Source organism: Strigops habroptila, chromosome 2, assembly GCF_004027225.2.
Source record: "Strigops habroptila isolate Jane chromosome 2, bStrHab1.2.pri, whole genome shotgun sequence".
NCBI lineage: Eukaryota > Metazoa > Chordata > Aves > Psittaciformes > Psittacidae > Strigops > Strigops habroptila.
The window spans coordinates 22,906,683-22,924,388 of NC_044278.2; the positions used below are offsets into that span (position 1 = coordinate 22,906,683).

General features: G+C 37.4%; 1 protein-coding gene across 6 annotated transcripts in view; it reads left to right on the forward strand.

Annotated features, from left to right (window-relative positions):
• Positions 1-14,809, forward strand: part of CXADR (CXADR Ig-like cell adhesion molecule) — a 35,388-nt gene extending 20,579 nt beyond the window's left edge. For 3 of the 6 annotated variants that reach the window (XM_030476234.1, XM_030476236.1, XM_030476238.1), the window contains exons 5-7: positions 624-746; positions 1,063-1,201; positions 1,571-6,287. In XM_030476234.1, coding sequence (XP_030332094.1) covers positions 624-746; positions 1,063-1,201; positions 1,571-1,838 — 530 coding nt within the window. In that variant the 3' untranslated portion in view covers positions 1,839-6,287. Of the gene's footprint in view, positions 1-623; positions 747-1,062; positions 1,202-1,570; positions 6,288-14,392 lie in introns of those variants that run through there. The other 3 variants (XM_030476235.1, XM_030476240.1, XM_030476239.1) reach the window with 2 other exon arrangements.
• Positions 14,810-17,706: the final 2,897 nt, after the last annotated feature.

Below are 17,706 nucleotides of genomic sequence, written 5' to 3' on the forward strand. Positions count from 1 at the left end.
AGCCAAGTATTTGTGTGGTGCTTTGTTCCTGTGATGTAACTTCTCACAGTGCTGATGGCAAATCTGTTGGCAACTAAAGCATGAGACTCAGCTGAAGTAGAATCTGGCAATGGCTTTGAAAGCCCTGGGGAAATACTCTTTGTTTTCACTGATTGTCTCCTACCCATAGACAAACTTACTTGGTCACCTAGTGGAGTGCAGTCTCAGGTTAGATCCAGCTCATGTTAAGCATGTGTTCTGCAGGCATCTGAGCTGGTTGTGTAGAATCAGTATATAGAGAAAGAAGAGGTACTTCTGTGATGCAGTTAGTATTTTGTATTTTAGAATTCTATTATAGAATGAGAAAATTGGCCAGTTTAAGCATCTGTTCCTATTCATTGTCAGAGCAATTAGCCCGTAGGTTTAATATTAAGTCAAATGCTGTGGAATAAATTTCCAGCAAGGTAAAAGACTTACAAATAATAGTATTTTGCAGCACAATAGGTTTTTGTTTTTACTTGGATATTTTTAGTACAGCATTTTTAGTTAGGATTTCATCTATCTGCTGGATTAATAATTTTGTAGTGTTTAATATGGAATTAAACTTTGGGAAATGGTTAACCTCTATCTTTCATTGTTTATAGATAAAAATTCAGGAGAACTTCTCTTGAAAAATGCCTCTCAAGCCTATTCTGGTACATACAGTTGCGTTGCCTCAAACAGAGTTGGCACGGATGAATGTTCCATTGAGCTGAATGTCACCCCTCGTAAGTGTTTGCTGTGTAATGGTTTTGTTTATGAAAGCTGAATAATCTTGTTTCTCTAAACTCCTAAAAGGTTGAAAAAACAACCCTGTTGTGTAACTGATGGTTGCCACTTCAAGTCTTTATTTCCCAAAACGTTGCTTTTTATGCAGAATTCTTATTATTTTTTTAAATGCATGTGATTGAAGCATACTCTCTACGATTCAGTGATATGCTATTAAAATAGAGCATGTGGAAATACACTGCTTTTAATGTTAAGAGGATAGAAGTTGGTCATATATATTTGACACTTAACAAAGAGTATTGTTATCTGTTCTAGCTATAAATACAGCTGGTGTAATTGTTGGAGCTATTATAGGAACTCTGCTGGGTCTTTTTATACTGGCTTTTCTTGTCTTCTGTTGCTGTAAGAAACAGAGAGAGAAGAAATATGAGAAAGAAGTACATCATGAGATCAGGTAATGACATTTCTAGTTTCTGAGCAGTATTATTTGAAGATTAATTTTTAAGTGTGTATTTCTGCAAATAAGTTACTTAACAGTTGAGATTTCTGTCTTCACCTGGAAAGTTTACTAACATACTAACAGCTTGTCAGAGAACTTTTCGTTTTGAGTATGGTGTAGGTAATCATCTCTTTCATCAGTAAAGATTTTAAAGGCAATGAATACTTGATTTAAAAAAACAAACAATAAACCCTTGAATATGTGAGCCTCTTTTGGCTATTGTGTCAGAATAGAAAGAAACAAACAGAAAATGCGTTTTGTAAACTCCAGGATAATAATGGTGACTGAACTCTTGTTCTGCAACTGGCTTTTTGTCTATTTCAGAGAAGATGTTCCACCTCCAAAAAGTCGCAGTTCAACAGCCCGCAGCTACATAGGCAGCAATCGTTCTTCTCTGGGTTCAATGTCTCCCTCAAATATGGAAGGATATACCAAAACACCATATAGCCAAGTTCCAAGTGAAGACTTTGAACGTCCTCCTGGTCAAAACCCAGCCTTTGCACCTTCAAAGGTAGCTGCACCTAATTTAAGTAGAATGGGAGCTGTCCCTGTGATGATTCCAGCACAAAGCAAAGACGGGTCCATAGTATAAAATATTATTAATTTAAATGCTGTTTTTTAAATGTTCATTGGAAGTATTAGAGAAAACTACTGTGTTCCATCCCTCATTTAAATGATGACATGCAATTTTCCTTGAAGAAAATGAACAAGTTAGTTTGAAAAGCCACCAATTCTAATTTTTAATTTTAAACTTATTAGTATATGACAGTTGAACTATTTGCTAAAAACATTGCGATTCCTAAATAAATACCGGACACTGAAGATATTTGGACCTCTGGTAGGTCGCTGAAGAGACACTGTCAGCTAGTGGGCAGTTCTGAATATTTAACAGTGAGGCACAAGTGAGAAGTAACAAAAGCATTTCATATGTAGATCATGAAGTTTCTCAGAGTTCCTGAAACTTTATCCTCAATTTTGGAATAACGGAAATATTTGAACTTGGCCACTGTCTGATGTCTGTGGCAGGGGGCTGAGATATTGAGGATGACTTTGAATTCTGTTCAAACTGAGTATTTATGCAGTTCTTTAATCTGGTAATGTTTGTTTGGAGCACTTCTTGAGCGCTTTTTTCAGGGGCTGCCAGTTATTTGGTTCAATTAATTTAATGAGTATTCTCAATTTAGAATTTTCAGTGAGTGGAATGTGACAAGAGACCTTGCAAGCTCTTTGAAACATGAATTTTTCTGTAATAACTAGTTCTAGTCATGTCAGATAACTTAATACTTACGTCATCTATGTGTCTGTCTATTTAGATTAGATATTAGGAAGAAATTCTTTACTGTAAGGGTGGTGAGACACTAGAACAGGTTGCCCAAAGAAGTTGTGGATCCCTGGATGTGTTCAAGGCCAGGTTGGATGGGGCTTTGAGCAGCTTGGTCTAGTGGAACCTGCCCATGGCAGGTGGGTTGGAACTAGATGATCTTTAAGGTCTTTTCCAACCCAAACCACTCTGATTCTATGATTATCTGATGCAAGAGGTCCTATCAGGTTCTTGTTCTTGGTATCTAAGCTTTAAAATCTATAGATCAAATGTTAGTCTCACAGTAAGAGTGAATATGTATCTTTATGCAGGTCTTAAGTTAATTGTACCTTGCATTTTCCAAAGCCTGTTTAGATTCTAAGGCAGTGCTCTTACATTTTTTTCCAAACCGATTACCTAGAGGCTCCATGGGTTTTTAATGAAAGCTGTTAAGTAACCGGTATTTGATAACTATCCTCTTTCTTCCAACATCACTGTGGAAACATCTTTCTCATACACATGTAAGCAGTAGTTAGCCTTTACTTAAGATTCTAACATCTTGCAGTATGAATTTGGAAGGAGTTAAAAAGCTTGTTTCTCCTTGCCTCCTCAAGAGCCCTAAATATTATGAACAGATATTTAGATTTCAAGAGCAGCAGTTTCATGCAGCCAGAATCTGAGAGGAAATAGTTATCCAGAATTGTTGATGCAAATTTCGTGTTTCAAGATTAAAACCCCTTCTTCCCAATTTTGCAAACTTAAAGCATTACGGGAGGAACAGAACAATTGCTTATCTTACACATACTTAAGGACTTCTGATAGCTGCTGATGACTGATATTACATTCATGTGGAAGCTGAATTTAAAGTTAAGTGCAGTTTGAATCTTTGTGGATTTTTTTTTTTTCTTTCCTATTTTCTACATTCTTCTTCATCATGTGCTGAGGGCTAGAGTTAGTGGTGGTGAAGTCCCGTTGGCTAATTCTGGCTATAGATGTTAAACTGCAAGGAATTTTAGAAAACTCTAAAAGTGTATAGTGTGTGGCACTGATGTTGATGAAGGAAATTTGAATAGCCTGTTGAAAGATGTTAGGCTTATTTGTGTGTAGCAACAGTGTGAGAGAAAACATTTCCCCAGACTTAGGTTTAGTGTCTGCTTTTTTTGTAGCTGCTTATAGATCTGTGAATTCTACAGCTTACTACTAAATGTTTGTCCTATCTGTAGTTAGATGCACAATTTTTGGCTGGCACTATTAATGTAAAGAATATACCCTTCATACTGAATTTAGAAACTTAAATGGCTATTAAGTATTCTAGACTTTTACAGTTTTACACATTTGGGACTTTTTTAGATTGTAAACTGATACTGTTAGAGATCAGACTTTTTATCTTTCATGTGTGCCTTGTCAATAAACTTTGCCTGATTGTAACTTCAGTTTTTATGAAATTTCTGGTGCCTAAACTTATTGTTTGAACAGGTGCTTAGATGATGGTACAGTTCTTAAAACATGACACTGTGATCTGATTTCTCGATTCTTATGTACTTTAATACCTCTTCATGCCTATTTTCGGATGTGACTTCAGTGTCTCTCTCTGTATTGGTCTGTATTTCAAAACGTCAGTTACTCCTCCAGTTGCTAATTACGATCTAAGTGTTCATGTTCTTGAAAACTATTCGATTGTTGTACCAATAAGATGGATGACTGACTTTTACTTGTGTGGTAAATAATAGGTTTAGTAACCGTGCCAAACATATGCTTATGAGGAACAATGGGTGAGGAGGCATCTTCTTGCATTTAATTATTGTGATAGAAGAGACTTCCAAGATTTTAACCGTACACTGATTGTTTACCTTGAAACTAAGGCCTTCCTTAATTAAAAGGATATAGTTATAATAATACAAGTTGAGTACAAAACTAAACTGAATCACAGACTGAGAGATAGCTATAAACCTAAGCAACCAGGCAACAAACCTACTGAATTTGGTTCTTAGCCATCTGTGGACATAAGTGAAATTATGTGTGAGTTGTGTGCTATGTTTGTTAGCTTTTAGTTTTGGGGTGGGTATTTTTTGTTGTTGGTTGTTTTTTTTCTTTGTTTGTTTGTTTGTTTTGGGGTTTTTTTCTTTGTTTGTTTGTTTGGCCTGAGACCCTGTACTTAGTCAGGTAAGCCCTAGGACACTCAAGAACAGAAATCTATTTTGTTAAAGCATACAGAGCAGAGTTTACACATGCTTAATGCTCTGTCAGCTTGTACAAAATAATAAATGGACAGAACCAGAGGACAGCATGATGTGCCCTCAGAGCCTGGCTGTTAGGCTTAGCAGCTTTGACAGTGTCTGTCTATTTATGTAATTGCATGGAAAATAAGATAAATAGAATCTGACATAGTCCTTATCTGAAATAAAGAACCTCTGACTTGGGGTAAACTTTGCCTCAAGTTGCTATTGTCATGCCTTTTGGAATGGGTACAACAGTACTATGAAAACATTATACTACTATTGTAAATTCCTTCTTTCCTCAGTAGATTGTTCACTTGCACTGGACTTTGATTCTCAAAAGTAGCTACTATAGTTTAGCAGTGATTTCTAGCTATGTAGGAGATGATCTGGTTAAATACGTGAGGTGTCCGATCTTAGACAACTTTGCTAACAGAAACCTTTTAGGAAGTAATGGCAGCTGATATACCAGTTAGAAGGTGGCATTTTTAATGTCTCATTTTATATATTAAAAAAAAAAAAGGCAGGGGGGGAGCAGTACCATTATGTAAATACTCAGTGAGCTCAAAAAACCTCTAGTTAATGTCATGACTGTAAACTTGCCTGTTGAGGACTACTATATATAGAGAGAGAAGAAACCCCTTGATTTTAGCGTGGTGTGAATAAAGTGTTAGACTTGTAATACTGTAGAGGTTACGTAACACTTGTCCATACATTACAAGCATTTTCATAAACTTTCTGAAATGGATATTTAAAGAAATTTGTGTGAAACTTCCTTACCTAAAAAAGAATACTTCCTCCAAAACTGTAGTGCACAGAAATGCCTTGTTGGAGGGGTAAACCGTGACTCTCAAAAGAAATGTACAATGCATACATCTTTATCAGCTCTGATAGTCGCATTCATATTAGGTGTATGCTTCCTGCTTAATAGTACAAGTAAGACTTCTTAATTGCAAGTTTTTCTGTAATGTTGAATATTGTATATTACTGGCTTCTGTGATAAGCTTTTGGTTTTGTTCTTAACAGTGTATATTCTGGATCACTTTAGATCTTTGTTCCAGTCTGAAGACATAATGCTATTTGTTTCACTTAAACCTTGTTTTACACACTTGATAGGTGCTTTGTGGGACCCTTTGGTTATCGGTGCTCTAGCATTGAGGCACAGCTCAATTGAGATCGGAGCAATAATAAATATTTCCTGGAATCCAAAATGTTATGATGTTACATTACACTTCTCATGCACAAAGCATGGACTTGAATATTGATGTGAATTTTAGTATGAGGTTTTATATTCACACTTTTGGGGGAATGGGATTTTGAAATACAAGTGTTGTGAGTGAATTTGTAAAAACAAAATGCAAGATTTTAAAACGCTGTAGTTCCATGACAGACTTGTGTACTTTTTGAAATAAAACTGTTGGAGAAAACAGTAGTCTGTCTTTATTTTAAAGCAGCACTTGTGTATGGCTTTAGCTTTCTTTTGATGTAATTGGAGGTAATCTAATAAATATGGCTGTGTATACCACACTGGCATTAATAATTTTATTTCTTGCCCCCCTCTTAAATTCTAAGGGAAGTAAAACTTCATATGTTTTAAAACATGCACTTATTTGTGGTTTCTAACTGTAGATCTACAAACGTAGTGATCAGTTTTAAAAACATGCCAGAGTGATCTCAACAGTTATTCCAAAACATAAGGCTGGAAAGGAACTTTAAAGTTTATCCCTCTTTATTTTATGTAGAACAAAAAATTCCTGACACTGATAAATTCTTGTCTTTTAAAATTCGAACAGGCAGGTTTGCAGCACTCAGAGCATGTTAATAAAATACTTGGTTTTATAGTCAACTAGTATGCATCTTTTTTTGGTTCGGATGAAGTTGACTGGTCTACGGTCCTTCCCTTGGCCTTGCAAACCACTTGACTACTGTCCTTGTAGTTTTATGTTAAGATGAATGCAGTTTCTCCAGTGTCATGTTTGGGCACATACTTAGTTTTAGGAAACAGTATGGTGGACTAGATGACCTTTGAAGGTCCCTTCCAAGCTATTTTTTGATTCTATGGGCTCTTACGGCTCTGTGTTTGCATTATTGGCGTGTATTTTATTTATATCGTTGGAGGCCTAATTAGCTTACATTTGTTCATAAGGTCTGCATATCTTTATATATTATAGTATGTGCCTATCTTCATATGTTAATGTGTACCTGAGCCATGCCAGATGTTTCAGTAACTTTACGTATATATAAAAAACCTGTTTGATATGTTGTGCATAAGCATATGGTGTCCTGGTGGGAAAACCTTTGGGAATTTTTCCCATTTCAGATTAAGACTTGTGCATAAATACAAAAAATGAAGGTTCATATTTGTTTCATGCAATAAAAACACAGACAATTTAGCAAAACTAGGATGTAAATCAGATGCTTTCCTAAAGATCAGTGTTGAACATGCCTAGCAGCTCCCAAGTGCTTTCTTGCATGTTTTCAAGTATTCTCTGCTAGTTTGTGGAGTCAGAGCTCTGAAGCAGCAATAAGCAGTCATGCAAGTTTTCACAAAATAGTTATCAATTTTTAGCCATTAATTCCTGCACTAAGACAAAGTACCCAAATTGCCAGATTTGTCGCCCAACACAGAAGCTGTTGGCCAAGCCTGGCTTCAATTGTCTTGCACAAAATTAGCAGGTCTTCCACTGATGACTCCTCTGAGAACCCAGGAGTTCAGGTCTTCAGGCTAATCCAGCATGGATCTTTTTGGCTGATACGAATATGGTATTTGTAGAGCTCTAAGAAACCTTTCTACACCTTTAACATTAACATCAAGACTTAAGTTCAGGGCTTCAGTCCTTTCCAATGGTGGCAGTTCTGTCACAGATGGCGCTTGCATGCCTCAGCTGCCAGAGGTCTTCTATTTGGAGATGACTGTGAATCAGAGGAGCTGACTGCCTCCAGCTTGTCTGTGGGAATTCCAGCAAAGCAGCTAAGTGCTATTTGAGACCGTCCTGAAAGAACAGAGCGCACTGATCATGTGGCTGTTACACAAAACCTTTGTGGTCCTTACATATATATTAGATAATGCATTGGATAAAGTTTCTTTAAAGCTCTGTCTTGCTGTTTTGGTTTTGTTTTGTTTTTCTCTCGGAACATCTTTGTGTACTTTAAGCTTACTGTTTCGAATTTACGTCTCAGATGCTTGGGTTCTTTCAAGCTCTGATAAGGCTGATAGGCAATTAATTGTTAGACTGTTTCAGAAAACAGTTAATAACAGCAACTTAGCCTGGCTTTCTTGTGTGTAAAATCCAAAAAAAACAAAACCAAAAAAGTTCATGAAGAAAATAGCTGATCAAGGAGCAAAAGCAAGAGTAGCGTGAAAGAAGCTAGGAATGTTGCCTACCTTTTCAAGTCTTGTTCTAAAATTACCTTTCACTTGTGGGATGACTCTAGGTGATTGCTCACATCTTCAGATGTTGTCTTAAGACTTGCATCTCAATGTACAAATAATATGTGCACTTCAGTTATGATGGTTCTGTTGCTTTTCTAACTTGCTTTAGGCTCTTTACAGAATATGACAGGCTCAGCTATCAGGAGAATATGAACCTTTAATTTTATAAAATAACCACTCTGGCAGAAAAGTGGCCTGGAGGATTGCGTTGTCCCTGCTTCTGACTGCTGTTCAAAGTCAGGTTTCTGAAAATGGGGATCTTTTAAGGATTCTTTGATTTTCACATTGTTATAAGCCAGTGTTAGTGTCACCCTCATAAGTTGGCATTTTGAAGGCTTCAGCTTTCAGCTGTTGAGTACTGGAGGTTGCTTTGAATATGCAAAGTTAATAGCATGTAGTGGCAGCAGCTGCTGCTGTTTAGTGGATTAGCACAGTCACTGAAATTTCTTTGGTCAATGCTATCTAGAAAAGAAACGGATGAAGGACAATTCTACCATATTATTCAGGAAACATCAAGAAAGTTGTGCAACTCATACAGGAACCTTGTATGAAGCCAGGAGAGCTAAGTGGCTGGAGGGGAGCAGCTTTATAAAGAAGTTAAGCATGTTAATGGTTATACAACTTGATTATGTAACGATTTTAAAACATGGCAATATTAGATGTTAACATCTGAAAGCACATCATTTTACCTTCAGTAATCTTAATTTTTTTCTTCAGGGAAAAACCTCTGGGGGCAGCATGTCCGCTGGGAAGCGCAGAAAGCTGTGTGATGTGATGACAGTTGTCCCGCTTCTCAGGGCCGGATGCTATGGTTCTGAGAGCTGCAGGCAGGCAGGACAGAAGTTGAGTGCTGAACCTGAAGGGTATTGGACTCTTTTCCCGGAGCATTTTTCCTAATTGCGAAATGGGGAGAGGGAAAGTGGCGAGTCTGGTCAGTTTGAGGCGACTTTTGTAGGAGGCATCTGAATTCTGGAAGCACAAATGGAAGTCCATCTTCTTGGAGCCTTTCCCTACTCTGGTTTCCAGCAGCATCTGATTTAGGGGTTTGCAAACAGCCTGCAAAACCTTTTTGCATCTAGAGTTGCTTATATAGCCAGCATATTTTCATTACTTAAATTGCGGAGTACTTGTACTCTTCCTACCGTGCATAATTTCTGCATGTGACGCTTTTGGTCCTATTATTACTATGAATAATGTTTAAAGACCCAGTCAGAAGAAACTGTAGACTAGAGACTCCTGAACACCCCAGACAGGGCAAATGGTGACAGCATGGCTTCTTCCAGGGGCGCAGTGGTCACTCAGGTTAGGTAGCAACTCATTCAGAATGTGGTATCAAGGAATATTAAATCAGATGGTAAAGAGCTGTAAAAGTGATTTAGTACCATTAGTGTAATAGCTTCCAATTATGTCAATTTTGCAAATTACATTCTGTGCGAATAGAAAAGAAACTTGAGATTTTGTTTGATGTGGCCAGTTGCTGCTGTACAAGTGAAGTAACACCTTTTCATAGCTTATGACTTAGCCTGCTCCGTGATTTGTAAGTGAAGCTATTATCCCACACAGAAAACTGAATCTCCCGTGCTGCTTCATATTGCTTGGTAATATTTACTTGTGAAACAGCAGTCAGGATTAGTCAGATTTCACAGAAGTTAAAAGTGTGCAGCGATGCGTCCATTCTCGGTGTTTAAGGTTTCTGACTGCAACCATCACCAGCAGCAATTCACAGATGACTCACTAGTCATCTGAGTGGGAGGTGTTTCTAAGAAACCACTTGCCGAAGTCAAAACACTTGTGCTATGCCTTACTTAGCTGTAGGAAATCAAGATAAAATTACTACTTAAAATTCCATTTACCAGTAGAATAGCTCAGGTGGGAAGGAAACTGAGAAAGGGAAACATAGACCAGAAAAAAAGGCAACTGGTGGCAATACATAAAACTACTGGATTGTGACTGGTAAAAAAGGTGCTAACTCTGGGGCACAGCTGGTGGTTTGTGGAACATGTCAAAAAGCTTATGTTGTGGCTGCTAGCACTGAACTTCTTATCCAGATAAATAAAATGCCCTTCCATGTCACTTCCAATCCTGTAACTGTCAAGACCAGAAAGAGATCATCTCAGCTGTGAGCTGTAAAATACAAAATACAGCTTGCAGTATTCTTCCCTGTTTCTTGTTGGCACACAAGAAAAATTAGAGCTTACTAAAAGGGCACAACTTGAAATGAACTTTTCGGTCTTGCCCTGGTTTTGTCCTTTTATTCATTCTGTAATTCAATATGAAATTGCTTAGGAATTGTATTATTTTTTTCTCTTGTTTGAAGTCTTGGAGACTTCAGTTGTGGTTCAGGTGACCTCTTTAGGTAACCTATTTAATGACTTTTTATCCCCATTTAAGATGCAAAAGAGACTGTGGTCTCTCATACCGTCTCCAGCCCACTTGGGAATAAACATGGCTAAATATGAGTGCTTTTTATTGAAAGAAAGTGTGTGTTTGGGAACACTGAACGCCCTCTCGCGGCTGATGCTTTGGCAGCCCTCATCCCTGCCCCTCTGCAGCTAAACATGACAGTAGGGCTTCGCTGGTGGTTTGCAGCGACTTGTAAGAGGTGTTACATTTTCCAGCAGAAAGCAAAATAACCTCCTTAGGTACTGGAAAGTTATTTTCTTATTGCTTACTCGGGAAAATAATTTAGGTGAGAAAATGGTTATTGTAATCTGTGTCAATTAAGACATTTTATGTTGTAAAGCTCTGACAAAAAGCTGTAAATTGCATGAAGATCATTAAAGGTAATGTACAGCTGAGGTATGAATGTAGTTCTTGGTAGGTTTTAACAGTTTTGTGAGAAACGCTACTATACCTTTACACACTACTGCTAGGCTGGAAATGCATACTTCTACATCCCTTTTATTTACCAAAAAAACCCCCAAACCAATCCCAAAAAAAAAGTGTAACTGAAGCCTGATTGTCTAGTATGGACATGAACCATTAAAATGTCAGTTAGCCATTAAAATGTCAGTTTCCTTCACACTGAAGTTAAGGTCACCAGTGATGTTTCTTCATTTGCCGCTCATTCAGGAACAAAAAATTCCTCAGACACATTATAATTGTATCTGTTGGTTTTCCTTTGGGAGCAAGACAATGAAAATTGTGATTCTTGTGCAGATAACATACAGTTCTGATCATGCTCAACTTGCATATTTGAAAGGCATCAAAGTTCTGAACATCAATCACATGTTTTTAAAATCAAGGTTATGTTGCTACTTGAAGTATTTTAGGTGTATTATTTAAATATGATATATGCATATTAACGTGATTTTTTTTTTTTACTAGTGCATGAACTGGGTGGGCAGGCAGGAATCTCAGACAACCCACTAAAATCCTTTATTCCAAGATGAAAGAGCTGGAAGGAGTGTAAGAACCTTTATGCTCAACAGTCCTTTTTGTGGCCTGAATTAGCATAATTTCGCTGCCCCTGCTGTTACCTGAGCAAGCTAGGGTTTTAATCAGTGCTGTGAGTGGGTATCCAACTGACAGTGAAAATTGGGTCATTATATTGCACATGTGAATTTTATCCTGACAACATCTCATGTTTGTGCTAGCCATATGAACTAGTTAACTTGCTGCTGGCTTTATGGTTTGTACATGGGGGGGGCAGTTTTGCTGAACACACGAGGAAGTTTGGGCATCCTTAATGCTTGATGTGACTAACAGAAGCACTTGCAATAATAACAATAATAAAAGAATCCCAAGTTAAGGGAGTCTGATGGACAAAGTGGAGGATTAGGCTTGATGTCCTGGCTCTGTCATGACTTAGCTGTAGGAGGTTTTGGGTGGGTTTTTTGTTGTTGTTGTTAAATGTTGACATCTCTTTATTCCTTGGCTTTCACATCTGTTAGAACGGGGCTAGTTCTGTTGACTTTTAGGAGCTTCTGGAACTAGAGTTTCCCATCACACTGTCATTTTTTTAAAGCCAGCCTTGATGAGTGTTTTCAGTCTTCACCAGCTGCCCATCTAGTGCTTATTTTCACTTCTTTAATCATCTTAGAAAACTTTCAAATACATGTGTTTAAAGATGGTTATCTCAGCCAGACTGTCTGTGATCGTCTGTGTCCCCTGCTGCTCGATGGTTTATAATTCTGTCCTGTCAGTACTTCCAGCGCTACCTGAGTGTTTCAAGTTGTAGTAAAAATAATAGTAGGGCAGTGTTTTTCCAGCTTAAACATAGTAAGTTTTTGATTGCAAGTACCTGGGCAGACAGCAGTTTCTCATTAATTAGTATTTTTCCTTGCAACATCCAAAAGAGTTACCACATCTTGTTTATAAGTTACAACAGTGGTGGGTAGGTTTGCTGTTTTTTGTGCTATATCACAGCTGCATGAATAACCTCTAGCTGCATGCTAGGGTTCACTTGCCAGACTGCATTCTTCTTTTCTTTTTATTGCTAGAGATTTACTTAGCTGAGAAGGAAAGAAGAAGAAAATCAAGACTGAAAGCATCAGGACAGTGCAGGCAAAGGAGAACAGATAATGTATTTGTTCCCTTTTGTCCTTCTAGCTCATTGAAGCATCTGATTTTTAAAAACTTTGGCTTTTCCAAACAACTGCGGATCAAAACCTCTCACCCCATCACAGCTCGTCTCTCTGCGTCATGTAGCAGACTTTTTTCTTCATAAGCAGGATGTGTTGTCTCTTGACTCGTTCATGAAAGGGGGTGAACAGGACATGCTTAATGGAGAGCCATCGTTACGTGAGCCTCTACTTGCACACCTGCCTTATCCCTGGGAATAACTCAATCTATAAATATTTTGGAATGTGAAAGCTCTGTTTCTTTGGGCTTTTCCAATAGAGTGGGATAAGATGAACTGTGTGGGGGCAGATTAATCTTTATTTGGAAGGCATATGTTTACTAATTATTAACTAGTTATCTGTTCCAGAGCTATTAATGCAGAAGGTGGGAAGTAGGAGTGTTGTGTTAGCCATGGTGCAAAGGCAGGAGCACAGACAGAAGGGATGCTTCTCGCCTCAGTGTTCAGTCCCAAATAAGCATAAGTTCATAAACAACAGCCCGAATGAAGCTATAAAACAGCTTCTTATGCTAGATAATAGCTTTAAATAGAAAGAAGGCAAATGTGATGATTTAATACCAAACAGTATTGTACATACCAAACATGGTATTGATTTGAGTTACGCTTCCAAGCAAGGTTTTCTGAAGGTACTCAATTATTTTTAGTGTCACGTGCAACTAGAAGGTCTTATTTGATGTATAATTCTAATTGCAATGTGACAGGTTGCAAGGAAGAAAGTCTTTCAGAGGTAGCCTGAGTCAGTTTTTTTAATTACTGGTCTTACAGAGAAACCATTGTGGCATTGCGGCAAGATGTAAACATCTGTGAGGACTGGTGTAATGATACAAAAGCCTGTAATAAGCTGAAATGGTGGAGTAAGAAAATGAATCGTTTCTAGTAAATGCAATATATCCATATACATTTGTGGATTATTAATTAGGAAGAGTTATTTTCTGTTAGAGTATCATGCTTGGAAATTTAATGTTGTTGACTGTCAGCAGAGTTTGAGTACAGGCAGCATATAGAAAAGGGGGGTTTGCAGCATGGAGTGGTAGCAAAAATTCTTACAGTATCAGTCTTGGAATATGAGATCAAAGAATACAGAACTGATGTAAAGAACTATAACTGGAAAGAATTGGGTTTTTTATTATCTTTGTGCAAAAAAGAAATAGAACTGACTTCTAATGAAATGGTGAAACAAGGAAGTATGCAGATTGGGATGATTCACTGGATTCACTGAGAAAACTCGGTGTTTATGGCAGTAAACAACAGTAATGTGTGGTTGATAATTCAAGTTACTGGTATGAAATTAAAGAAAGAGACATCTAAGTGTATTTTGACAGATCCTTTAAAAATGGATTGCAGTAGGTATGCACAGGGAAATCCACAAGGATTTTCAAATAACCTATGTGAAGATACTGAAAAATTGCTGTGAAGTTAAACTTAGTCATTTCAAGTTCACTGATAAAAGTTGATTTTCTACACCACTGCACTGGTTTTCTTCAAGACACTGATATAAACTGGAACCTGAATGACCATAACTTGGGCTATGATCTGAATCATGCATTTAATTACTGTATATTACAGTATCTAGCCTCTTGTTAATATAGATTAATGATATTCTTTCTTTTTATAGTATGACATCGCACACAAGATTGGTGACATAACAGTGGTGTAAGCATGAAGAAACAGGCATCATTTTTTGCATGACTTTCAAGTATGGTGAAAGTGAAGTACATTATGAAATGAAGTGCTGGTTTTTTACTTGATCTCACTTTAGATTCAAGATTTTTATCTTGAATAGGCTGTATTCGGTTTTGTAAGTACCAGATTTTTTCTTTTACATATTTTTAATGCAAGGTTTACACAGTGACTACCAACATTTTTCTTGCTAGTTCTGTATTTTGAAAAATGTGCACAATCACTCCTCTCTGAGCCCCCACCATGGAGATTCAAAACATTGTGAAATTAACAAAATCAACTCAGGTAGAAGAAATATTGCCTTAAGCAGTGGGGCATTGAAAGAGATTGTAATCTGAAATAGAATAGTTTGGGGTTTTCCTAGCTGTTTTGATAGGAAGTGCATCATCTATTCAGTGCTGTCGTGATACCAATGAGGTGTTACAACCTGTGTGTGAAATGCGCTGTATTGTAAGATTGTATATATTTTATAACTCTTAATAAAACGTACTTGAATGTTACAGTTAACAAATGCTTCAGCATAATCTGTTAATGGAGGTGGTGTGACAATTCATGTCTGTACACTGCCTCATTCCTTCTGCTCCCCAACTTACTGTGCAGGAAAACAGAGGGAAGAAGAGCACGTTCTTCAAACCAGGCTGGTTGTGGGGTCCTTGTTGCCTCCTGTGGCGTGGAGACTTTGGGTATTGATTTCATAACAAAAATATTCATCTACCTAACCATGTAAGGATGAGACCACTGTAGATTGATCCCATGGATGGGAGCTTAGTAACTAATTTTTGGAGCCAAATGGTACTTTTGATAACTCGTTATCTGTCACAGTCCACATAAATCAGAGCACACTGAAGGATACCCGAGCATTTAAGAAGTGACAGTGAGCATGTGCAAACTTTAACCTGTCTTTGATCGACTACATCTTTCTGTGCTCTGGAGATATTCTGGGTGTATGTGCACATAATGTTTTTTTACTATTTTAAATATGTAGATACTAATTTAAATCCTAATCCAGTGATACCTATTATGCTGTGGTCTGAAAGCAACCATATAATCCATTAGTGAAACTGGTGGTTATAATGCTGAAAAAATACATTACTTATTAAATTACTTTTTATTATTATTATTATTATTGCTTTTTGACCAAAAGTTCCATATAATTGTTTTTGTCACTGCACATGAAAAAAGAAGTAAAACCACCTAAGAAAACAGTAATACCTTCAGGAGAAAAATGGAGAGGAGGGTTTCTAAATATCACAGGTTTAAGTAGCCAATTAAAAAAAAAAAAAGAATTCTAAATTTAATTAAAGTTCAATATTATAGTTAAAGATACTTTGCCTTTAAGAAGCACTTGTTTTTATGCCAGAATATTACATTCCTCATTCTCTCCTTTGACTCCGTGCTGCCTAAACTTGCCCGTGAGTGAATCTGGCAAGTTATTAATCAGGGTAAAATTCCATTTGGATCAGTATGAAAGTCGCCTGGTCAAGAAGCAACAACTGCGTGTTTAGTGTCTGTTCCATAAGGTAGCAATTTATAGGTATAACTTACCTTTTTTGCTACAGTGTGCTCCATATAAGATGAATAAATGTCTTCCCTCCACTAAGGATCACCATCATCTAAGTGCTTAATTGCTGGTGTTTTAGGAAGGGAGGAGAAAGGTAGGAATTACTGTGCAAGCTTATAGTTTTGTTTAAAAACTAAGTTTAGTAAAAGAACTCTTTTTTTGCAAAAAAATCCACAAAACCTGACACACTAACGTATATTCTTGAAGGAATAAGTGAAATAAACTATTTTTTGTAGTCGAACTCCTACCTAAACTAACTTCTAATGTGTATGTATTTTAAGTAAAGAAGTATGTAACAATGCTGTCATTGAAGTTAAATATGTTTCCATTTTGCAAAGAAATGAGCATTTAGGTTTTCTTCAGGTAACTAGGAACTGCACAACTACTTTGTCATCTATCTAATGAGTTACTTGGCTGATCCACATGTTCTTACCAGATATCCAGATACCAATAATGAGTCTTTTGAAAGATAATGTGTTCTGGGTATTTACTCCAGAAGTCTACCCTAGTGAGGTCACCAAGTAAGTGTTATTAGTTTTATGTTGCTGTGGCATAAGCAGAGTATAAGTTTGAAAGTTTGTTTCATGCCACACAGGAAGTCTGACTGTCAATCTGCTTTCTTCCACCTTTCTCAGGCTTGGAAGATACAATAATGAAGCCTGGAAGTCATGCCTGTATAGAATATCGTGACCAGGGGGGTATTTAGGACTGGTTGTAGATGTCAGGAGGCATATTTACTTGGTTATAAATGATATTTTTCAACCATTTATCCTATGTGTCTAATATGCAAAATAGCTTAGTCATGCATGGTCAGCAAGTGGAAACACCCTGGCTCTTGTGCCAACACTATTAAATGAGAAGTAGTAGTGCATTTTACATACCTTAACTTCTTGCCAGGGCTTGGTTTTCACAGGAAAGTTCAAGCAGATACTTGTTTGGTAACAGTGCTCTTGTCCACACCCAAAAATACCTCGTCTGATGTTTTATATGCAAGCTAACTGGCCTGGACCTGGAGAATCAGACAAAGCCTAAATGCCGCCCGTACTCGCCAGCCTGCATCTTTGCTGCAAAACAGATAAACTGATTTTCAGTGTTTTCCCACCATCCGTGCTTAATATGTTGTTCTGTTACGTGGGAATTGTTAGATCAAGCTGATCCTTTACTCCCATTTAGTTCAGACCATTTTGATTTAATTTCTCCAAAAGCCATTATAATTAGACATCTGAAGAGCAGCACTGTGCTCATCCATTCTCACGCTTACTGGCAACTTCTTCGTGGTTACCACGCCTTGCAATCATGTAGACCTTGAGGTTTGACGTGGGCTTTGGAAATTGTATTCAGCAAGCTGTTACTGGGGCTGGTTATGTGGGTTCAAACTGCCTCAGTGGTGTCTCGCATGCTGTCTAGGTTTTAAAACAAGCCAGGTAGTCACCAGATCAACTTTCCCATGGTCTAGGGGCTGATTCGGACTCAAACTGTGCCCTACAGGCAATATGGCAGCAACAGGTTCAGAAATGGGAGTGTCTTTGCCAGTGCATGGCAATTTCACATTGCTATAGCTATATCCATGCCTGATTTGATATCATTGTAAGTATTTGCATAAAACTAAGAAACCTCAATCCATGACTAGAGTATGCATTTTGAATGATGAAATTCAGCATGCTACAGAAAGAATTGGCCCAGCCTGT